Genomic DNA, 25,269 nt, shown 5'->3' with positions numbered 1-25,269 from the left:
CGTATGTTTCAGGGTGTACCATTCCCATCACAGGAACAATGTGCAATAGACGCAGTTATGCAGTATTCTATACATAAACTTGGGTTTACCCCAGATAATATCATTCTATATGCATGGTCGATAGGAGGTTATACTGCAACATGGGCAGCTATGAATTATCCAGATGTAAAATTTGTTGTAAGTACATGATACACTAAAGAAATTTTCTCTAAGAGATGCCTTTTAACCTGACATAGCCGCCACCAGTAACAGCCACTTTCCTGATCAGGAATTAACACTCGACCTTTGATCACATTTAGTATTATTCTCCTTGACTCAGTAAAAGCAGACTTCTTCCGAATTTGGTAAAAAGGTCCTGATTTTTGACTGTATCAAAGTAACCTATTGATGGCTTTTCATGAAACTTTACGCAAATGCAGAACACTGTAAGATAGTGGTGCACCGGCAACGGTCGTGAGGATTACTTCAGTTACTTCAGAGTTATTGCCCTTTAATTGTTATACAATCGGTAAATTCCCACACAACAAAGTAATCCATAGATAGATCGTCATGAAATTTAAAACAAATATAGATCACTATAGGGTGATGGTGCCTGTGCATTTTCATCCGTATGTCTTCAGTAACAGTTACTGCAGAAGTATTGCCCTTTAGTTGTTAAAATTTATTAATTCTCCCAAAAAAATAACCCATTGATGGATGTTGATGAAATTTAACACAAATATAGATCACTGTAGGGCAGTTTTGCCCATGCAACTTTTGTCATTTAAAAGTTAAATCACACTGTATTCAGATCAGTCACATAACTAACAAACCATGGTATAGTCCTATTGTACATTACTTGTGTATATCTTGAAAGTAAATGTCTTTCAAAATGTAGCCCTCTCATTTACAAAATAACCTATTCAGCCGGGGATATAAACGCACTGAATTTGCTTGCTCTAATTTGAACATTTGTTAAGCAACCACCTGCTTTAAACAGCCAGATTGTGTTATTCCTTTGGCAGGCACAATTCAGGGTATGCATTATACATTAGGGTGCATCAAGCATGGGTATTAATGGTACAAAAATGTACTTTATAAAGAACTTCATTTCAGTAAGTTGAAACCAAATGAAATTTAAGATCATAATATTTCTTAAATAATAAATTTTATTCTGACTACATTACTTTATACAAATTTAGAAAAAAAGATACGTTTTTTAGCTCGACTATTCGAAGAATAAGTAGAGCTATCCTACTCACCACGGCGTCGGCGTCGGCGTCACACCTTGGTTAAGTTTTTCGTACCAGTCCACATTTTGACAAAGTCTTTTGAGATAAAGCTTTGAAACTTTCAACACTTATTTACCATCATCATGGCCAGTTATAGGCAAGAGCACATAACTCCATCAAGGATTTTGGCTGAATTATGGCCCCTTTTGACTTAGAAATCATGGTTAAGTTTTTCGTACCAGTTCATATTTTGACAAAGTCTTTTAAGATAAAGCTTTGAAACTTTCAACACTTGTTTACCATCATCATGGCCAGTTATAGGCAAGAGTACATAACTCCATCAGGGATTTTGGCTGAATTATGGCCCCTTTTGACTTAGAAATCATGGTTAAGTTTTTCGTACCAGTTCATATTTTGACAAAGTCTTTTAAGATAAAGCTTTGAAACTTTCAACACTTGTTTACCATCATCATGGCCAGTTATAGGCAAGAGCACATAACTCCATCATTGATTTTGGCTGAATTATGGCCCCTTTTGACTTAGAATTCATGGTTAAGTTTTTCGTACCAGTTCATATTTTGACAAAGTCTTTTAAGATAAAGCTTTGAAACTTTCAACACTTGTTTACCATCACCATGGCCAGTTATAGGCAAGAGTACATAACTCCATCAGGGATTTTGGCTGAATTATGGCCCCTTTTGACTTAGAAATCTTGGTTAATATTTCGTACCAGTTCATATTTTGACAAAGTCTTTTCAGATAAATCTTTGAAACTTTCAACACCTGTTTACCATCACCATGTCCAGTTATAGGCAAGAGTACATAACTCCATCAAGGACTTTGGCTGAATTATGGCCCCTTTTGACTTTGAAATCTTGGTTAAGTTTTTCGTACCAGTTCATATTTTTAGCTCACCTGTCACAAAGTGACAAGGTGAGCTTTTGTGATCGCGCGGCGTCCGTCGTGCGTCCGTGCGTGCATGCGTGTGTCCGTAAACTTTTGCTTGTGACCACTCTAGAGGTCACATTTTTCATGAGCCCGCCCGCTTAGCTCAATAGGTAAGAGCGTTGGTCTACGGATCTCGGGGTCGCGAGTTCGATCCTCGGGCGGGGCGTATGTTCTCCGTGACTATTTGATAAACGACATTGTGTCTGTAAACATAAGTCCTCCACCTCTGATTCATGTGGGGAAGTTGGCAGTTACTTGCGGAGAACAGGTTTGTACTGGTACAGAATCCAGGAACACTGGTTAGGTTAACTGCCCGCCGTTACATGACTGAAATACTGTTGAAAAACGGCGTTAAACCCAAAACAAACAAACAAACAAAAACATTTTTCATGGGATCTTTATGAAAATTGGTCAGAATGTTCACCTTGATGATATCTAGGTCAAGTTCGAAACTGGGTCACGTGCCGTCAAAAACTAGGTCAGTAGGTCTAAAAATAGAAAAACCTTGTGACCTCTCTAGAGGCCATATATTTCACAAGATCTTCATGAAAATTGGTCAGAATGTTCACCTTGATGATATCTAGGTCAAGTTCGAAACTGGGTCACGTGGGTCAAAAACTAGGTCAGTAGGTCTAAAAATAGAAAAACCTTGTGACCTCTCTAGAGGCCATATTTTTCATGAGATCTTCATGAATATTGGTCAGAATGTTCACCTTGATGATATCTAGGTCAAGTTCGAAACTGGGTCATGTGGGGTCAAAAACTAGGTCATTAGGTCTAAAAATAGAAAAACCTTGTGACCTCTCTAGAGGCCATATTTCTCAATGGATCTTCATGAAAATTGGTCAGAATGTTCAGCTTGATGATATCTAGGTCAAGTTCGAAACTGGGTCACGTGGGGGTAAAAACTAGGTAAGTAGATCTAAAAATAGAAAAACCTTGTGACCTCTCTAGAGGCCATATTTTTCATGAGATCTTCATGAATATTGGTCAGAATGTTCACCTTGATGATATCTAGGTCAAGTTCGATACTGGGTCATGTGGGGTCAAAAACTAGGTCAGTAGGTCTAAAAATAGAAAAACCTTGTGACCTCTCTAGAGGCCATATTTCTCATGAGATCTTCATGAAAATTGGTCAGAATGTTCACCTTGATGATATTAGGTCAAGTTTCGAAACTGGGTCATGTGCGGTCAAAAACTAGGTCAGTAGGTCTAAAAATAGAAAAACCTTGTGACCTCTCTAGAGGCCATTTTTTTCAATGGATCTTCATGAAAATTGGTCAGAATGTTTACCTTGATGATATCTAGATCAAGTTTGAAACTGGGTCACGTGGGGTTAAAAACTAGGTCAGTAGATCTAAAAATAGAAAACCTTTGACCTCTCTAGAGGCCATATTTTCATGGGATCTTCATGAAAATTGGTCAGAAGGTTCACCTTGATGAGATCTAGGTCAGGTTCGAAACTGGGTCACGTGGGGTCAAAAACTAGGTCAGTAGGTCTAAAAATAGAAAAACCTTGGACCTCTCTAGAGGCCATATTTTCATGAGATCTTCATGAAAATTGGTGAGACTGTTCAGCTTGATGATATCTAGGTCAGGTTCGTAACTGGGTTATGTGCGTCAAAACTAGGTCAGTAGGTCGAAATAGAAAAACCTTGTGACCTTTCTAGAGGCATATTTTTCACGAGATCTTCATGAAAATTGTGAGAATGTTCACCTTGATGATATCTAGTCAAGTTTAAAAGTGGTCACGTGCTTCAAAACTAGGTCATTAGGTCAAATAATAGAAAAACCTTGTGACCTCTCTAGAGGCCATATATTTCAATGGATCTCATGAAATTGGTCAGAATTTTTTTCTTGATGATATCTAGGTACATGTGCTGAAAAACTAGGTCACTTTGTCAATAATAGAATAACGACGTCATACTCAGTTCAACACTGGGTCATGTGGGGATAGGTGAGCGATTCAGGACCATCATGGTCCTCTTGTTTGTAAAGTGTTTGACTTATGGCTTTGAAACTTTTATCACTTCTTTAGTATAATAGTCTCTATCTGTAGGAAATAACTCTGTCATCTATTTTGGCTGAATTATGGCCATTTTTGGACTTTGAAATTGCCTCATATATTGCCATTTAGTGCAAGACTTATCGAAATCAAAGTAATACAGGAACATTGTTTGTCTAATCTATTTATTTCTTTAGTCTGAATATCCGTGGAAATATTTTGACCCCACTCTTCAATCAATTCTTCGAATAGTCGAGCGCGCTGTCATCAGACAGCTCTTGTTTTTTTTCAGCAGAAATTAATATTTTAGTGTTAACAAAATCTAAGTAGTTCAATATTCAGTTAATATTATTCCATAAAAAAAAAAATGGGCTTTTTCATTTATGAAAGTAATGATTTGATACAACATGTTTATGCGATTCTTTTTACTAGGATAAAGTTACATTAATTTTTCAAGCAATAAAACAAGAACTTTAATTATGAAAAAGTGTCATATCATCACGCAGGTGTTTAATTTTTTTGTTTTATATTAAGGAACTGAAGGAAAAATTCAAAGAAAGTTTTTTTTTTATTCTGAGATTTGATCGAAATTTTATACAATCATATTTTTAATGTATGTTCTGTGACCTAAATTACTACAAAAGAAATTTATTAGCTAACATGAGAACGTGATCCGCAAAGGTGAAGGATTGTGTTTTTGTAAGATTGTCAATCCCATGTTGCATTAATGAAAAATGTAGATGAATTTTTTTCTTTTCAAGAGACTGACCGCCAGATCATATGACAAGAAAGAGAATGACTGTTAAAACAAAATTCATACATTTATATTATTTTTTTAATTTCAGCTTAGTGTATTCATTTTATCACCCACATTAGATTAAATATTTGAAATACATTAAAAAACATTCAGTAATGAAAATCTGATCTCGAATGATGAAAAAATAAGACTTATCAACATTAAAATTGTTTGTAGTGGCAGAGGTCTCTTTGCTGTAAAGGGAGACAGCTCTGTTGGATATTGAAAGATCGGTAGCAATGGGAGGAAGAGCAGGAACTATAACTCTATATAAGTTTATGAAATATATCCTTCTCTTTGTACTAAATTTTTATAATATTTGTCCAAACAATTGACAGAATAATCATTTAAAAACCTGCTAACTTTAGGGTAATTATTCACCTTGTTCGCCAGTTAGCAGTAGCACTTTACTCACATTGTAGATTTAAATGCATATGTGATAAAGATTGATACTGTGAAATCATTAATATTCGTGGGGGACTAATTTTCGTGGATTTCGTGGTAGTCAATCCACGAAATTTAATCACAACGAACAAGTAAAATTCCCATTCATTTTATGTTCAAAAGTTGAAATCCACGAATTCATGTCCCCACGAAATTTCCGTTATGACCAAAACCACGAAATTTCATGCCCACAAAATTAAATGATTTTACAGTATGTAAATTCTTTTTTTCTCATTCCATTTTTAGCTTGACTTTTCAAAAGTTTTAAGTTTTTACTGGCAAAGCTGTAATTCAGAGTCAAGCCCTGAGAAAAGATGAGTGTTCTGTCATCAGGCAGCTCTTGGTTTTTTCTTGTTTTTTTTTTTGCTTTAAACAGATGAATTTAGTCACACATCTCTTTATTGTGGTTTTGTTGTTTCAAGTGTAAAACATTTAATAAATGAAGCTTCTGTACTGTTGGTCCAAAACTGTGGAATGAACTGCTGTTAGCATTATGCCAAAGTAAATCTCTTGATACGAGACTGCATGGCACTGTTTATTATTTTTTAATTTTTTAGTTGTTAGTAATTGGTTTTTCAATATTGCCCAAAGACCAGCCACCGCATCGGCAGCAACCTGCGTGCTGTCCCTTAGTTTCCCTCTACAACTTTCCATTTCCTGTCGCCCACTTGGTTTTAACGCATTTCATCAATTATATTTTTAAGGTTTGTTAAATCAAATGTACAGCGCCATTGGATATGTCATTGTATAGAAATAGGTGTTTAATCATATTATTCAGTTTCACTTTCAGCTTGTGAATTTTGTTTGAAAATCAATGCTTCATTGAAAGTGTCGTTCTGTTGTAGATACTGGATGCAACTTTTGATGAAATGATGCCATTAGCTCTAGCAAAAATGCCAGAATTTGCAAGTAAGTTACTGTATATTTAGATATTTTCACGAGGTTAAAAATTTGCTCATGTAAAATTAGAAATAGAGAGGTAGAATATTTGTGTTTTAATGGTTAACATGCAAAATATATAGGACTATTTATAACAAAAGCTAGTATCTGTTTCCAAGGTTGCAAAAGTAGACAAAAAAGAAGACATGCAAAAATGTCTGATTTCTGTACTGTAGTAACTTTATCATTTGAGAAATAAACTTAAATTGCAATAACTTCATCATTAAAAGCTCAAAGAAACATTTTTTCCAAAGTATTTTCGGATGAAAATCATTTTTAGTTTCTTGGAGACAGACAAAATATACTTGCATAATATAATTGCATTTGGATGTCAGTAAATAATCTATCTTAAGAGTTTACAATTGGCCTTGCACTTATTGGTTTTGTTGGACAAAAGTGTTTGGATATGCCAATCCACGCATATGCTTAGCATTCATTTTGATTTTTTTTTTAACAGTTGATGCATAGGTATAAAACTTACTTTTAGTCTTGCCATATTCCTTTTACTACATTTGATTCAGAGGGTGAATGTGAGATTTTTGGTTAACAAAAACATGACGTCAGTATATAAAGACTGACAAATTAAGGAGGTGTGTTTGGGTTATTGTTCATTTAGCAAGTAAGTCTACGAGCAATTATCAGTTAACAAAAACATGACGTCAATATATAAAATCTGATAATTTAAGGTGTGTTTGGATCATTAATTATTGCTCATTTAGCAGTAGCTATAGATTGTCAACAAGATTTTGAATGAGTTTAGAATTAAGTTAAAACAGTCAGTTTTTACATAAACATCATTTGAACAAAACATGAGTATAATTTAGAACAGACAGATTTCAGTCAATAGCTGTCTGAATTTGTAACAGATGAATTAAGAACAGACAGATTTCAGTCAACTACTGTCAGAATTTGTAACAGATGAATTAAGAACAGACAGATTTCAGTCAACAACTCTCTGAATTTGTAACAGATGAATTAAGAACAGACAGATTTCAGTCAACTACTGTCTGAATTTGTAACAGATGAATTAAAAATGGACATAATATTATTTTAGTCAACAACTGCCTGAATTTGTAACAGATGTATAAAGAACAGACAGATTTCAGTCAACAACTGTCTGAATTTGTAACAGATGAATTAAGAACAGTCAGATTCCAGTCAACAACTGTCTGAATTTGTAACAGATGAATTACGAATGGACATATTTTAGTCAACAACTGCCTGAATTTGTAACAGATGTATAAAGAACAGACAGATTTCAGTCAACAGCTGTCTGAATTTGTAACAGATGAATTAAGAACAGTCAGATTTCAGTCAACAACTGTCTGAATTTGTAACAGATGAATTAAGAACAGTCAGATTTCAGTCAACAGCTGTCTGAATTTGTAACAGATGAATTAAGAACAGTCAGATTTCAGTCAACAACTGTCTGAATTTGTAACAGATGAATTAAGAACAGACAGATTTCAGTCAACAACTGTCTGAATTTGTAACAGATGAATTAAGAACAGACAGATTTCAGTCAACTACTGTCTGAATTTGTAACAGATGAATTGAGAACAGACAGATTTCAGTCAACTACTGTCGAATTTGTAACAGATGAATTGAAACATAGGAATTTCAGTCAACAACTGTCTGAATTTGTAACAGATGAATTAAGAACAGTCAGATTTCAGTCAACAACTGTCTGAATTTGTAACAGATGAATTAAGAACAGTCAGATTTCAGTCAACAACTGTCTGAATTTGTAACAGATGAATTGAGAACAGTCAGATTTCAGTCAACAACTGTCTGAATTTGTAACAGATGAATTAAGAACAGTCAGATTTCAGTCAACAGCTGTCTAAATTTGTAACAGACGAATTCAGAACAGTCAGATTTCAGTCAACAGCTGTCTGAATTTGTAACAGACGAATTGAGAACAGTCAGATTTCAGTCAACAACTGTCTGAATTTGTAACAGATGAATAACTGGTAAGAACAGTCAGATTTCAGTCAACAGCTGTCTGAATTTGTAACAGATGAATTTAAAGAATGGACAAATTTCAAATAACAGCAGTCTTAGTTTATGAGAGGAGAATTGAGAAAAGACAGAATTGCAAATTGTGAGAGGTAAATTGAGAATGATCTGATTTCAAATGACAATGGTTGATTTATTACAGATGAATTGAGAACTGACAAGGTTTCAAATTGTGAGAGGTGAATTAAGGACGGTCAAATTTCAAATAACAATGCTCTAAATTTATGAGAGGTGTGTTTGAAGCAATTGTTATTTTTCCTTTACTTAATTTAGCAGCAAACTAGTTACTTTAAGTTAATAACAGTGAATGAGAGATCCTATTGTTTGTTCACCACAAAGTCAAAATTTAGAAAATGTTTGTCATTTTATATAGGCACCAGCCTCCGTGCTGCACCAGCCTCTGTGCTGTAGCAGAACAAAATTTGTGTTGGTGATGACAAAACTAAAAACAATTCCTTCATGCACGATAATTTTCTTAAATGAAAAACCTTAAAAAGGAAAAAAAATTAGCTTAAAAGTATGAACTTTCATGGGTACTCATTTTAAAATTTAATGAATTGAAAATTAGTATATGTTTGAAAATGAAATAAAAATGGGAGATTTGATCTATTTCGTCAGATCGAACAGGGAATTTTTTTTTTAACAAAATTAATCTACCGGTATAATTCATTTTAAATAAAATGTTGACAAGTAATTTTCAAGACTGCATATAAAGGGTTATCACATATATATTTTCAGTCTCCATTTATTTACAGTAAGACGAGAGACATCAATATTTATCCATTGTGACAGGCAAAATTTGAAATTTCGTGTCTGATGTGTGACAATTTCATTTGTGACATAACTGTAATCAGTTTTTCACTTTAAAATGGTCATCATTGATAATATTTTCAATGTTACTAATGTTAACTTACAAATTTTATCAATGCATTTATATACATGTAATAATAGTGATTGTAGATGCATATATGTAATAAAAAATGATAAGTTTTACATTGAGAAATGATTATACACTAAGTCTTGTTTTTTTGTTGAATAATATTGCGTGCCTGACACAGTATTTCTGCTGCATATTTGGTTGTGCATATTTCTCAGTACAAATCTGATAACATTTAGCATGCTGGTGGCAAATGATTCTGCATTTGCCACCAGTGCAGACCAAGATCAGCCTGCACATTCGTGCAGGCTGATCATGATCTACACTGTTCGCTATTCAGTCAGTAAATTTTCAGTAAACACCCATTCGAATGGTAAATGGTACTGCCCATTGAATGATGGACCAGTCCTTTATAGAAATTTAGCAGGCTAAAGCTTAAAGTCAGACAAACCTATATTCAGTATTTGTATTCACCAGAAGACAGACCATTTACACATACCAGTCACACCAGTATTAGATATTTTTCCATATGGCATTGGGGATAATAGAAAAACAAGAGCACCGCCTTGCGGGTGCTGATGCTCATCTGATTTTTAGCCCACCATCATCAGATGGTGGGCTATTAAAATCACTCTGCGTCCGTGGTCCATCCGTCCGTCATTCCGTCCGTCAGTCCGTCCGTCCGTCCGTTAACAATTTCTCGTTATCGCATCTCCTCAGAAACTACTAGGGGGATTTTGACCAAACTTTGTCAGAATGATGTATTGGTACCCTAGTTGTGTCCCCCTGAAAATCAGACTGGTTCAACAATTTTTGAGTGAGTTATGGCCCTTTGTTTATTTTTATAATTTGCTTCGGCAGTACATATACTAAAATTGGAATGATACAGAGAAGATTAGCATGGCCCCTGCGCAAGGATGACACGCAAATTCGTGAAGCATTCCATATTTTTTACCGGTCACCGTGGCCCAGTGGTTAAGGCGTCCGCCTCGGGATCGGGAGGTCGAAGGTTCGAGCCCCATGGGGAGCGTTCGTCCGGGGGATGTTTGTCATGGGACTCGTTCCGAAAAGGCCGGTTCGTGAGCTGCGAGCTAGTTAAATGAATGGTTACCGACTTCTATCCGCCTGGTGCCTGGCATAGTGGTAGGAGTTGGGAGGTAATTGGTACGCACAATAAAGGTGTCTCATAAGCCAAATTGGCTGGCCCTTTCAATAGGGGTGACACTATAATAAAACAAGACCTTTACCTTTTACCTTTTACATAGATTTATATAGGGAAAAATTTTGAAAATCTTCTTGTCCAAAACCACAGAGCCTAGGGCTTTGATATTTGGTATGAAGCATCATCTAGTGGTCCTCTACCAAGATGATTCAAATTATATCCTGGGGTCAAATTTGGTCACGCCCGGGTCACATTGTTTAATTTTCTTATATAGGGAAAACAATTTGAAAAACTCTTGTCCAAAACCACAGGGCCTAGGGCTTATATTTTGCATGTGACATCATCTAGTGGTCTTCTACTAAGATTGTTCAAATTATCCCCCTTGGGTCAAATATGGCCCGCCTGGGGGTCATATGTTTAATAGACTTATAGGGAAAAACTTTGAAATCTTCTTGTCCAAACCGCAAAGCCTAGGGCTTGATATTTGTTATGTAGCATCATCTCTGTTTCTCTACCAAGTTTGTTCAAATTATCCCTAGGTTCAAATATGGCCCGCCTGGGGGTCACATGGTCATAAAGACATATATAGGAAAAGCTTTTAAAATCTTGTCAATAACTACAGCATTCAAATTTGGACACATGTATATTTTGAATGAGTGCAGATGAAACATGATTTCAGTCTGACCTTGATCTGACTAGTGTACGATCAATTGAGACAGTCAGATTTCAGTCCACACTGCTGAATTTTGTGCACGAGAAAAACTTTATAACAACTTGAATTGACGAGATTAAGAGGCCTAATTTCAAACATTTTTTTGAGGTTAGGCTTCAAATTTGGACAAGGTAATTGAGTTTTGTTTCAAATGAAATTTGATTTATACAGATGATTGAACTACGGTTTCAATTGTATATTAAGCACGGTCAAATTTCAACACATGCTCTAATTTTAGATGTTGAAAATTCTTATTTCCTTACATTATTAGCGACTACTGTTACTTTCTAACTACAGTTCAATTTGAGAATCCTATTGTTTTGTTCACCACAAAAAAATTTAGAAACTGATTGCTTGATGAGACTCCACTTCTGTGCTGTAGGCAAATTTACAAGGTATATTTGTGTTGGTGATGAAAACTTAAAAACCTTTTTTGCACGATATTTATCTTAAATGAAAATCTCAAAGGTAAATTGCTTAAATGTATGAACTTTTTGGGTATCATTGTAAATTTACCTGAATTGAATAATTGACTATTTAAATAAATACAAGGAGATCACATTTGCAGATCAAGGATAGTTTTTTTAGAAAAAAATTGGATCCTATAACTTTTGACAAAAATGTGACAAGTACATTTTCAGCATTGCATAAAAGTACACATTAAATTTGCCAATGCCATTATTTGTAGGCGAAGATCAATATTTTACACTTGGACATGGAAATTGACACTTTCATTTTGAAGTACAGATTCATTTTGGACTCACTGTAATCAGTTTTGTCACTTAAAATGAATTTGATACTTCAAATTGACTATGAACTACTTTCAATTTCTAATACAGCTTAAATATTGTAATGCAAAATGTTTGATGTTCATGAGAATGAACCTTTGTCTTGTTGATTGAACTATTGCGCCTACTCACATTTCTGCAATTCGTGTGCAATTTGACCTGCATTGTACAGAATTGAATTACTTTTGATGCTTTATAGTGATTCTACTTTGCCACCATTAGCCAAGCTCAGCCTGCAATTTGTAGCAGTGCATGATTTGTGTTTCGAATGAACTTTGAACCCTTGAATTGATAATGTACTACCTTAATGTTAGCTACAGCTTTTAAATTTGACCAAAGCTTAGCGACACAGCCAATCGTGTTGTATCAGAAGAAACATTTGACCTACTTCACCGTATTAGTATTTTCCAAATTTGGGAATAATAAAAAAAGGCTCACCTGGGGGCGCAGCTCATCTGATTTTTTTTGTATAATAGAAATATTGTCCTACCCATGATTTTCTAAGTCTAAAAGGGCCATCATTCTTGCAAAAAGCAGGGCAGAGTTATGTTTCTTGATGTACAGCATTGGCTTATGATGATGAAAAACTGTTGCAAGTTTTAAAGCAATAGCTTTGATAGTTTATGAAAAAAGTTGACTTAAACATAATACTCAACCAAGAAAATGAGTTTCTAAGTCCAAAACTGGCAATAATTATTGCAAAAAGCAGGATGGAGTTATGTTGCTTGCTGTACAGCGTCAGCTTATGATGATGAACATTTAGTGTTGCAAGTTTCAAAGCAATAGCTTTGATAGTTTAAGAAAAAAAGTTGACCTAAACATAAAACTAAACCAAGAAATCTGATATTTTCTAAGTCCAAAAGGGGCCATAAATCTTGCAAAAAGCAGGATGGAGTTATGTTTCTTGCTGTACAGGGTTAGCTTATGATGGTGAACAAGTGTTGCAACTTTTAAACCAATAGCTGTGATAGTTTAGGAGAAAAGCTGACCTAAACATAAAACTTAACCAAGAAAACTGATTTTCTAAGACCAAAGGGGGCAATAATTCTTGCAAAAAGCAGGATGGAGTTATGTTTCTTGATGTACAGGGTCAGCTTTTGATGGTGAACAAGTGTTGCAAGTTTCAAAGCAATAGCTTTGATAGTTTAGGAGAAAAGTTGACCTAAACATAAAACTTAACCAAAAAATCTGATATTTTCTAAGTACAAAAGGGGCCATAAATCTTGCAAAAAGCAGGATCGAGTTATGTTTCTTGCTATACAGGGTCAGCTTATGACGATGGACAAGTGTTCCAAGTTTCAAAGCAATAGCTCTGATAGTTTAGAAGAAAAACTGACCTAAACATAAAACTTAACCAGGCAACGCCGACGCAGACGCCGACACCGATCAAGTGATGACAATAACTCCTCACTTTTTTTTTTCAAAAATCAGATGAGCTAATTAAGCATATTGTCAGCAGTTATTTTCCAGATGCATTTTGCCTTTTATAATTATACTTGGAAAAAAAAAGATGATATCTGATGTTTCCTTTTGTTTATTTTTCTTTCTTTGAAACTCAGGACCCAAGGTTTCCAAGTTGCAATATTTGTACAATATTTTTTCAGAAAGTCTTGTTGAAAAGACTGTGAACAGATACCTTAATCTTGATATAGCCGCACAGCTTGTAACGTAAGTATAGCTGAAAGATGTGAACAGATACCTTAACCTTCATTTAGCAGCACATCTTGTAAAGTAAAAAGTAAATATAACTCTAACTTTAGACTGTGAACAGAAAGGCGAATTACAGTTTAACAAGGGCGGATTTTTTTTGGCTGTTAAATATATAAAAAGAATTATTTAGATGTTGAAAAGGTTAATAGCCTGATATCTATTTTGATTTTAGAATTGATTGTGAATTTGTGTTCATTTAGAAACATAAAAACCATGTTCGGACTTCTTGCAAGTCTTCCAAGAATAGCCAGTATGTTACATGGATTTGTAATAAGTCCAGTGTGGTTTATGCACTCTAATCCAATGATTCAACCAATAAAATATTATATGAATCCTTATAGTTCCTGAAATGATATTAATCCCATATCATCTATAAACATAAATATGTATTGTTCTTGTATGACCTAATGCAATAATAATGTTAGCATGTGAATTTAAATTTTAGGTACCCAGGACCAGTTTTGTTGATAAGAAGAAGTAGAGATGAAATGCTGACAACTATGTAAGTAGAGCAATTACAAGATATGCTTTGGTAGCTATATTACTATATACAGATGTGAAAAAGGTGCCAGTAGCAGATAGCCAGAACCAGAGATATGCCGCGGCATGATCATACTAAAAACATAATGCTTCTTATTGTTTCACAAGAAAACTCCCAACAGCATTGGAGTGCCTTCAGCATACCTACGCTACTTTCTCAAGCAACATTATCTTAAGAATATCTCTTCCTAAGAAATCTATATTAGAATATTTATGTTTATAGTTGTTTTCCTTTGTAGCAATCCCATAATCCATATTGTATGGATTGGTTTTTGTAGTACTGTGAATTCTTAGTTTTTGTGGGAGTGCCATAGAATTAAAGATCCAATCCTTTTAGGTAGAGAAGATGTACTCAGTTTTCTTTGGTGAGACTTTTTAAGATAAAACTAAAAAGAGCCAATCTGCCTTACTCAATAGGGAGAGCACAGGTCTGTGGATCACGAGGTCATGGTGTCATTCCAGGGATGAAACATCTTCTCAGTGATGGTTTGATAAAAAGACATTGTATCAGTTCTGAAATGAGCCGCACCATGAGGAAACCAACATAGTGGGTTTGCGACCAGCATGGATCCAGACCAGCCTGTGCATCTGCACAGTCTTGTCAGGATCCATGCTGTTTGCTAACAGTTTCTCTAATTGCAATAGACTTTGAAAGCGAACAGCATGGATCAAGACCAGACTGCGCAGATGCTCAGGCTGGTCTGGATCCATGCTGGTCGCAAAGCCATTATGTTGGTTTTCTCATGGCGGGGCTCATATCATTCATTCCAGCTCTGATTCAGGTGGAACAGTTGGTACAAAATCCAGGGAAATTGGTCAATTTTAGTGCCAACTGTTCATAACTAAAATACTGTTGAAAAATAAATCAGTCCTTAAACCAAAGAAGACAGCTTCTTGTTTTTTAGGCACCATTTGCATGCTGAGGAAAAGTTTGTTCAGTGAAAGCCTTACTTACTGTTATAATTATTGTGTATTTTCAGAGACCCAACTGCAATACACACAAATAGAGGGAACTTCCTTCTTCTGAAGTTATTACAAGCCAGGTATTACGCGCTGTTTACCATTAATATTGATCATGCTAAATTTCTATAATGAACTTGCCCAAGTTTCAATTTGGACAGTACCATTTACTGTTAAAAGGGGTGTTTACCAAAAAGATACTGACTGAATGGGGAGCAGTGCAAACCATGATCAGACTGCATGGATGTGCAGGCTGATCTTGGTCTGCACTGGTCGCAAAGGCAGAATCACTTGCCACCAGAGGCTAAGTGTTAATACTGATCATGCATGTAGTATTTCTTAACAGGTTAAGATACCCTCAGATAAGAACTATGTACGGGCTATAATCGAGTCACGCACTTCCATTTGTCAGTCTTTGAAGGCATATCTTTGAAACTGTTCCATGGATTTTCTGTCAACTATGCTCAAATGTTTACCGTCAAAATGTGATCACATACACAAATGACTGTAGATGAATCCGTATCCCCATCTGTAAGGCATATTTCCAAAATAGTTTGATGGATTACTACTATAAATGTTCGCCATTATAATATGATTAAAATAAGTATGACTGAGGTAACTATATTCAAGGTCAGTGCCATGCCAGGAGGCCAGGGTATTGATTTTCAAATAACTACACATAAATATTAACCATGATGATACAATGATATTTGCCTGACCCAAGTCACAAGGTGAAGGTCATGCTTGAAGGTCAAAATTCAAATACTGTGAGTTTGTGTCTGTTTCATATCTGATAAAAATATGGAAGAATTTTCATAAAACAAGCAACAGTTCTTTACCCATTCAAGACAATGTGCAAAGTGCATAAACTTAGATAATCAGGTCACTGTTGGTGTTGAAGGGTCAGATAGTTTTGTTTCTGACTGTATATTGATTTTCGAATGTTTACACATATTTGTTTTATAATATGTTCAGGATCATGCAGGATCCAAGTTCACAGTTCGAGGTCAGAGGTCAGATAGATTTATTTCATGTCCTATCCATATCATATAATTATATCACTGGAATAATTTTCATAAAACTAGCTTCAGTGTTTGACGTCATAAAAAGGACATGCAGAGCATACAAATCTGGTCACTATGTCTAAATTAAAGGTTACACTTGGAGGTCAAAGGTGATGATCTTAACATTTTACCTTATGTGTATCAGAGCATCTTTTTGGGGGGTATTGATCACCATCAGAAATAGCTCTAGTTTATTGTAGGTATTTAACTTAAAATAGAAAGGCTGGTCAATTTTACTATAAGACAGCTGTAAGAGTAACAATGTGTTTCTCTTTATTTCTTTACAGATATCCAAATATTGTAGACAACACAACAAAGCCAGTTCTGGAAGATTGGCTTAGCAAGGAAAAAGGAGGACAAGGTATTAGTTTTACAAAAAATGCCCCTCACTCTTTGGCTGAGTGGTAAAGATAATTGTATTTCAGTACTTTTCCCCTCACCTCTTGTTAGAGTGAAGATTACTGTCATGTAAGGAACATGGCTGTACATGCCTAGAATAATACTAGGAGTGGTTTCCTTTTACCAGTTTTCATATTACCTGGATATTGCCATTGTGGCTTCTAATCTAGACAAAGTAGATGCATTAATGATAAGAGTCAGTGGTGCAATGCTTAACAGGTTGGACTCATTTGATATAATCATACAAATTATTCTGCTTTTCATTTATTTATCCATTGGTTCAAAAAAATGTTGTAATGCTGTAAAATTTTAAATCGTAAAAGTCTCTCACTAGTCTGGAAATCAAACATTTTTTTATTTGAGATTATACAATGTTATGTTTTCTTCTCAAACAACTGGCACAAACCCAGCCATGCTAATGTAATCATTAATGCGTTTCTGACACATATTTTCCAATACGAGAAATTTTGTAAACATTTTAGAAGTTCTGATGGCAGCTTTAGAAGTTGATAGAGAATGGTGCACAGTAGCCATGACGTCTTTCATGGAGGAGGCGGAAAGTACGACATTTCCATTGGACATAGGGGCAGATTATACAGAACAACAGAAAGCGCATATGGCACTGTTTCTGGTAGGTCAACATACAGCTTATACAATTACTTTTGAAATGTGCTTTAATTGTGTTTTTACTTTGGTTGTCCCTGTCTGCGTATTTAGTCCCGTAGCATAGTATCTGTAGAAGAGACTTACGGTTTAGCACCCCACCTTCTCTGTCTGTTTGGCAATCCATCCAATACACAAAGTGGGATCATGTGGTAAGTTTAACCCTTACCATGCTAAATTTCTTTTATGGACTGGTCCATCTTCCAATTTGGGCAGTACCATTTATCATTTGAAGGGGTGTTTACTAAAAATTTACTGACTGAATAGCGAACAGTGTAGACCATGATCAGACTGCACGGATATGCAGGCTGATCTTGGTCTGCACTGGTCGCAAAGGCAAAACCAATCGCCGCTAGCAGGCTAAGGGTTAAAGATACTTGATATTTTTCCATGAAACTTCATGTGTTAATAGATGGCAATATCAAGTATATACACATACTTTTATTGTGTTGCTATTGAGCTACAGATGGTCCAAAAATATGACACAAAAAGTTGATTCTTTGATAACTTTAAAAGTACTTGAAACTTGGTGTATAGACATGATAGATAGATGACAATGTGAAAAACATGCATATTACTCTTTGTTCTCTTTTCTTTATCTGTTCATCCTTTTATCTGTCTGAATTGATGTATTTTCCATAACTTAAAAGTAGAAGAGATTTTTGTATAAAATCTTGGACAGAGATAGAAAGCAGTATGTCCAATATGCAGATCTCTTTATTTTGTCCCTATAGTCTGTCTGTTTATCTGTATGTCTGCCCATCTTTCAATTGCACAAGGTAGTTCCTATGTTAACTTTAGAAATTTTGGAAAACCTCTTGTGTGACCAGTGGGTTATTTGAAGAATATGCAGTTTATTTAATGAAGTTTCAGTATTAAACGTTGTAAAAGATGCATTGGGAGAAAGGTTATTGCCATGATTTTTCTTCAGGGTATCAAAGCCAAAGAGATTGAGCCAAAATGTCAGAGAAGCTTTTGAAATAATTATCATGGTTAACATTTTCTTCATAGATTTTTTTTCTGAATTTTAACGAACTTGTTTTCTGTCCTTTATTTTTTGTTAATACACCTTTTATATGAAACCCTTTGTGAAATGATGATATCCAAAATGTTGCCATAGCTGATAGCGACTAGCCTAGTAAATATATTTCAATATAATTATCGCGTTCAGTTTTCAAAAGCCAATATTCAAATCACTCTAGAGCCAGTACAGTTATGGTTGAATAAATAGGGACATAGCAGATTGAACTGAAATGACAATGAAATTTGCTTATAATATTTTTTTGAAGATAATATCTGGTCTTAGATGTATAGTTCTGTGTTATCCCTGTGTAAAATAATATAGATTTTATTGTTTAACCCAATGTTTTGCAAGTAACTGCCAGTTATCAAAACTTTAAAGTGTTTTTCTTTGTCCAATTTGTAAAATTATAAGAAAATAATGAAGACTATCGACCAAGTTGTATACTGAAATGTTTTTTTACTTCTTTTTTTTTTCAGGCATCTAATTACATGGAAGATTTTAATTCGACACATTGTACTCCCCTACCAACTCAGTTCTTCAGACAGCCATGGACAGCTATATAACGATTCTTATCTTAGGCCTTTATCTATAATTTTTGAACATTATCTTTTTTGTGTGATCACTCAACATGTGTCTGGTTGGGGAATGCAGTTTTGAAATTGTTCTTCATTTGTTTTATCTATATCCACAGTCATTTTTTAATCTAATTGGTTTAAATGTGAATTATGGTCACATACTACTATTAAAAAAATTTGTTTTTATGGAATATTTTTCCGGAGTTTTAACTGGTTGATAATTTACATGAAAAGAAAATTGCTAAATGGTGGTACCAGTGTCTGTTAGACAAAATTTGAATTTTTGATAAGTGTTTCATAATAACATTTGGTGTTGTTTTAAAGATTGGACGAATACTCGAAGGATATTGGATAGGTCAAGCTCCTACTTCCCAGATGGTTTATATGATATTTACAGTGCAACCTCTGTAGAACAACACCCTTTGGGAGATACAAATATTGACTGTTATGTAGAGGTTGTTGCTCTGGAGAGGTAAATTTCATAGTATATTTCAGCTTAGGGAAATGTTGATGATTTTGTTATAGAGAGGTTTTTGCTTAAGAGAGGGCCGCTCTGGAGAGGTTGTACTGTATCTGTCACTAAGTATGGAATAAAATACATGATTTTGTTGTTGAACACTTTTTTTATACTTTGTTTTGATACTAATTCATTTTCATGTTCACTATAATTACAAATTCATTTGATATGGTAGGTCTAAGCCAGTGCTAACAACTGTTCAGTATGTTCAAAGTTTTATACTGATGTGGTTATTAATCATGTCGTCGAGAAGTTATGAGTAAATATTGTTGTGTTTTTCATCGTCGAAAATTTTCATGGACAAAGTCTGACTTCGTAAAATTACAAATGATAAGCTACAATTTATATAGTGTTATACATCGTATTTGATAGAATTTCAGTTCTTGTTTAATAATGTGCATATAAAATGATTTTTAATTACACAAAATTATAAAAAAAACTTGACCTATATAAGATTTTTTTTCAGAATTTGTGAAATACCAGAAAATTTCCCAAAATACAGAGGTCAACTTTGGTTGTAATTGATATGCCTAAAATTTAATTATGATTAATCAGTAATGGAGTTTTATAGATTTTTAGCTCACCTGAGCACAAAGTGCTTAAGGTGAGCTTTTGTGATCGCCCTGTGTCCGTTGTCTGTCGTCGTCAGTCGTCCGTCGTCGTCAACAATTTGACTGTTAACACTCTAGAGGTCACAATTTTAGCCTAATCTTAATGAAACTTGGTCAGAATGTTACCCTCAACAAAGTCTTGGACGAGTTCGATATTGGGTCATCTGGGGTCAAAAACTAGGTCACGGGGTCAAATCAAAGGAAAAGCTTGTTAACACTAGAGGTCACAATTTTGGCTCAATCTTAATGAAACTTGGTCAGAGTGTTACCCTCAATAAAATCTTGGACGAGTTCGATATTGGGTCATCTGGGGTCAAAAACTAGGTCACCGCGTCAAATCAAAGGAAAAGCTTGTTAACACTCTAGAGGTCACAATTTTGAACCAATTTTAATGAAACTTGGTCAGAATGTTACCCTCAATAAAATCTTGGACGATTTTGATATTGGGTCATCTGGGGTCAAAAACTAGGTAACCGTGTCAAATCAAAGGAAAAGCTTGTTAACACTATAGAGGTCACAATTTTGACCCAACTTAATTGAAACTTGGTCAGAATGTTACCCTCAATAAAATCTTGGATGAGTTCGATATTGGGTCATCTGGGGTCAAAAACTAGGTCACCAGGTCAAATCAAAGGAAAAGCTTGTTAACACTCTAGAGGTCACAATTTTGGCCCAATCTTAATGAAACTTGGTCAGAATGTTACCCTCAATAAAATCTTGGATGAATTTGATATTGGGTCATCTGGGGTCAAAAACTAGGTCACCGCGTCAAATCAAAGGAAAAGCTTGTTAACACTCTAGAGGTCACAATTTTGGCCCAATCTTAATGAAACTTGGGTCAGAATGTTACTCTCAATAAATTCTTGGACAAGTTCGATATTGGGTCATCTGGGGTTAAGAACTAGGTCACCAGGTCAAATCAAAGGAAAAGCTTGTTAACAGTCTAGAGGTCACAATTTTGGCCCAATCTTAATGAAACTTGGTCAGAATGTTACCCTTAATAAAATCTTGCACGAGTTCGATATTGGTTTATCTGGGGTCAAAAACTAGGTCACCAGGTCAAATCAAAGGAAAAGCATGTTAACACTGTAGAGGCCATATTTATGACTGTATCTTCATGAAACTTGGTCAGAATGTTAATCATGATGGTCTCAAAGTCCAGTTTGAATCTGGGTCATATTGGGTCAAAAACTAGGTCACCAGGTCAAATCAAAGGAAAAGCTAGTTAACACTCTAGGGGCCACATTTATGACCATGTCTTAATGAAACTTGGTCAGAATGTTAATCTTGATGATCTATAGGTCAGGTTCAAATCTGGGTCAGGTGGAATCAAAAACTAGGTCATCAGGTCAAATCAAAGGAAAAGCTTGTTAACACTCTAGAGGCCACATTTATGACTGTATCTTCATGAAACTTAGTCAGAATGTTAACCTTGATGATCTTTAGGTCAAGTTCAAATCTGGGTCATGTGGGGTCAAAAACTAGGTCACCGGGTCAAATCAGAGGAAAAGTTAGTTAACAGTTTAGAGGCCACATTTATGACCATATCTTAATGAAACTATCTTGATGATCTTTAGGTCAATAGGTCAGGTGAGCGATACAGGGCCTTAATGGCCCTCTTGTTAGATAAATCTTTCACAAAGTTTACCCTTGGAAATACATAACTTTATTAATACCTGGTATGGTTTCAACTATATGATATGAATACAAGGTCCAGAATAAAAAGAATATTGCCATGAATTCTGAAGCAGTACAACATTTGAGTTTGCTTTCATTTATATACACAAAGACATGATAAATTACATTGTATTGGTGTTGTTTGTCAAAGTCTGGCAATTTTGATAAACATTTCCCAAACATGTACTTTGCCATTTTCACATCCTCACTTGAATCAATATTGTAATACATATCTTACATGAACAGTTGTTCCTTTCTTTAGTAGTTTTATTGAATTTTCTAGAATTTGAATGAAGCAATTATATCTACAGGTAATAAGGTGCAGTTATACTGTTTTTGCTCAGACATTCTGATTTATGTTTTGTACATGTAGTTATTTATTACATTTATTATATTTAACCAAAGCAAGTAAACATAACTCATAATGGTTACTCCCTCATTCAGGTAGGGTATTATGCTGTATGAAATTTTATTCATAAAGTCTTTAAACATTCTGTTTTATCTGCTAAAGAAATATAAAGACTTTTTCAAAAATGTGTAGATTTATATAATTTTTAAATATAATAAAAAGATACATCACTTGAAAAATTTTGTGAAAAAAAATATGAATAGTTAAATGTCACCTTAAATTAAAACTCTGTTGGTCAGTCTGTCTGTAGATCAGATACATTCTGACCAGTACCAGTAGCTGCAGAACCTTCTAGTCATCATACTTAATAACATCATAGATACAGTATACCATTTTGTTCGTGCCATTAGTAGATCAATGGTCACAATGGCCGTGTAACTTGTTTCAAGTGGTTTAGCCGAAATGTGTGATAGTTCAATTTGTGGTAAAATTTCATGTTCATTAGATGACACTATTTGATTTTTTTGGTCAGCAAATATTGAGTCAGGGTCCTTCCATTAGCCCCAAAATTTGAAAATCGTTTTTACCAATAGATATGAAACTTCATATGAAGTTTTCCTTTTCTTCTTGCCGACAGATATTTTTAACAAATGTTCATATGTCCACAGGTTTATACATAAAGCCACATTCACAAAATTTGGTTTTAATGATTCTTTTGCTTTATTTTCATCAAAAAATGTGCACAAGCTGCTTTATCCCATAGGAGGTGTTACACTTTTCATTACCTCTCGTGAACAGAGTCAACTAGTCTATTATTTTGCTTGATTGCATTCTTTGATTTCTGAGGATCTTGTTATAAATTTATCATAAAGATTTTCTTACAAATTTCAGATAGAGGATCCGAAATGGTAATTCTGCATTTTCTATTCATTTACATATTTTTTGTATGCAATTTCAGCATTATCAGGTTGTTATGAAAAGCAAGTATTGGTTATTGCCAAAGGATGTTGACATAGCATATTAAAATATGAGGTGGCACGAAAAATTGGCAATTGTCAATACTAATCCACTACCTTAATTGAATGAAATATGTCACATATTCAGTTGAAAACAAGACTTTTTGATAAAACTTTGATATTTTAAGACTGTATTGATATGTTTATTATGTTCCACTAATGGAGTCATTTTGTATTTCTTTTATGGCCATAGAGTTACTAGGGATTTGAACAATTTGACCCCCTGCTCCAGTGTTATGTCGCTGTTATTTAATTTTATTTATGCCTTGTGTTGAAGTAAATTTGTTCTTAAAACAAATTTGAATACAAACCCTTTGGACTCTATTCGTATCTTTATACAGTGTCACTAAAAGGTGGGACATTGTGGTTTGATGTGGCTATATTGAGCATTTCCTAACCTAATAAATAAGAATGTAAAAGAAAATAGAAAATTAAACATAAACGGTGGACGTGGTGTATATGAAGGGAACAACTTTTCCAAATCCCTTCAGTTCTGTGACAAAGTTTACACAATTCTTTGGATTTTAATAAAACTAACAAATCTGTGAATGGAAGTTGTTTTAATGACCTGTAATTATCATCTGCAAGAGTGTAACCCTGTATGTAGCCATTATGAATGAAGAAAACCCACCAATAAATGGTGTCTTAGACAAAACCCTAGTGATAATGTCGGGAGGAGATATCCATGTCTCTGTGATCTTAAAAGCTCATGTTTTAATCATCTTTTTCCATAATGTTTCTTCTTGAATTTCTTCTACTCATTCTACAGTCTCCAATTTGAACATGTTGTCATTTTAATTTGTAGACAAAAATGTAATACCGTACCTGCTGAAATTGCCACTTATGGAGATTTTATGGATATGTTTATACTCTGGTGTTTAAGACGACAGGCTGATCGTCCCTTTCCATAATCCTTAATTTCCAGAAATTTGTAACCTGTTTGTTATGAACTTTAAACTTTAGCACCGTTTTTCAACAGTGAGTTTTGTAACTGGTTCCTGGATTCAGTACCAGTAATAATCTGTTCATTGTAAGAAATTGCCGACTTCTTAACATTTATCAAAAGTTGGGAACAAACGATTTAAGACAAATTGTCTTCCAGCAAATCGTCTTAGAAACGGGCAGCCTCGTTTTGGGAAGAACTCGCGATCCTCCACACTGAGTTAAGCATGACCTGTAGAGAATACAGGAACGTGTATTCTACTGGACCCGATCTCCCTGACTGAAACTGTGTGTTATTATGCAACACATGACTGTTATTACGTCATAGCATCAACCATCACGCTGGAAAAGAAAACCACACAAAAAGGGCAACTATTTCGTGAATATCTTCAAAGATGTAAGAAAATAATCATTGACGTGTTAGAATGACATTAAATATTACAAACAGTGATTTGTCTATGTAATATATCAATCAAGCTAGTTATGTTTGGTTAAGGACATGGTGCTCCTGTGTACATTACGTAATGTAAATAAGAACACATGAAGCAAGGTCACATATATCATCTTTAATTTTAGTACTACGAACTTGAAGTCATCCAGCCATTACATAGTAATGAATAAAAAGTATCCAAAAGTCCGCAATATCATAAGAAATTTATAAATGTCCATCAGTCCATCTGCCGTTTTTTTTTTTTTTTTTTTTTTTTTTTTTTTAAGAAGACTGCTATCTTTTTGCATGTTTTTTCACGGAAAAGAGTTCCACATGTACCGTAGAATTCGTACTTTTCGCGTCGCATATTTTGAAAAGAGCTTTTATTCGCATTCATAAGAATTGTTTAGATATTTTCCATTTCTTTACAGTCGTTTTCAATTCACAGGTGGCACGGTTTTGCTAAAATTTGTAGAAAATAGGCAGTCGCAAAAATTACACACGCTACTGTTTTAACACGCAATCAGAGAAAAGATATAGATGTTTTATAATAGCATCACTGGCGCACATTCTTTTCGCAGGGTGAGGGCGCCTCTGCGTATCGTCTGGTATTCGGGGGCAGACTGTAGCGGTCAATGGCGTACTGAAAAAGAAAAAGAAGACATAATTGCATTTTCTTTAGGTTTTGCTTTTGGGATCTACTGAAAGATGCAATACTTGCTCTTTCGATTATGTGTGCAGCTTTTGTAAATTTTATTCACCACTTGTAAGCTTTTTGACATCCAGACGATTCAGACAGGACCGTGACTTACTGTGCGACTTACTTTTTTTAATTTTGACGAAATTTTACAATAGCTGTCACTTTTCCTCTGCTAACCTGTATCAAAATGT

At 34.6% G+C, this 25,269-nt stretch overlaps 2 protein-coding genes and 1 non-coding gene across 3 annotated transcripts in view; 2 read left to right on the top strand and 1 right to left on the bottom strand.

Annotated features, from left to right (window-relative positions):
- LOC123557078 (phosphatidylserine lipase ABHD16A-like) overlaps positions 1–18,988 on the top strand; it is a 42,551-nt gene extending 23,563 nt beyond the window's left edge. Inside the window, exons 12-19 of the mRNA XM_053525505.1 lie at positions 13–177; positions 6,250–6,313; positions 13,506–13,569; positions 14,057–14,113; positions 15,132–15,194; positions 16,463–16,536; positions 17,057–17,205; positions 18,738–18,988. Coding sequence (XP_053381480.1) covers positions 13–177; positions 6,250–6,313; positions 13,506–13,569; positions 14,057–14,113; positions 15,132–15,194; positions 16,463–16,536; positions 17,057–17,205; positions 18,738–18,824 — 723 coding nt within the window. The 3' untranslated portion in view covers positions 18,825–18,988. The remainder of the gene's footprint in view (positions 1–12; positions 178–6,249; positions 6,314–13,505; positions 13,570–14,056; positions 14,114–15,131; positions 15,195–16,462; positions 16,537–17,056; positions 17,206–18,737) is intronic.
- On the top strand, positions 10,087–10,191 carry LOC128549201 (U6 spliceosomal RNA). The gene has a single exon (XR_008367519.1). It is a non-coding gene; the product is annotated as a U6 spliceosomal RNA (small nuclear RNA).
- Positions 18,989–24,375: 5,387 nt separating the features above from the next.
- LOC123527633 (DBH-like monooxygenase protein 1 homolog) overlaps positions 24,376–25,269 on the bottom strand; it is a 29,569-nt gene continuing 28,675 nt past the window's right edge. Inside the window, exon 12 of the mRNA XM_053525504.1 lies at positions 24,376–25,021. Coding sequence (XP_053381479.1) covers positions 24,935–25,021 — 87 coding nt within the window. The 3' untranslated portion in view covers positions 24,376–24,934. The remainder of the gene's footprint in view (positions 25,022–25,269) is intronic.

This window comes from Mercenaria mercenaria, chromosome 15 (assembly GCF_021730395.1).
Source record: "Mercenaria mercenaria strain notata chromosome 15, MADL_Memer_1, whole genome shotgun sequence".
Lineage (NCBI taxonomy): Eukaryota > Metazoa > Mollusca > Bivalvia > Venerida > Veneridae > Mercenaria > Mercenaria mercenaria.
Note: the sequence above shows the minus strand (reverse complement) of the source record. Positions and strands in the feature narration are given on the sequence as shown.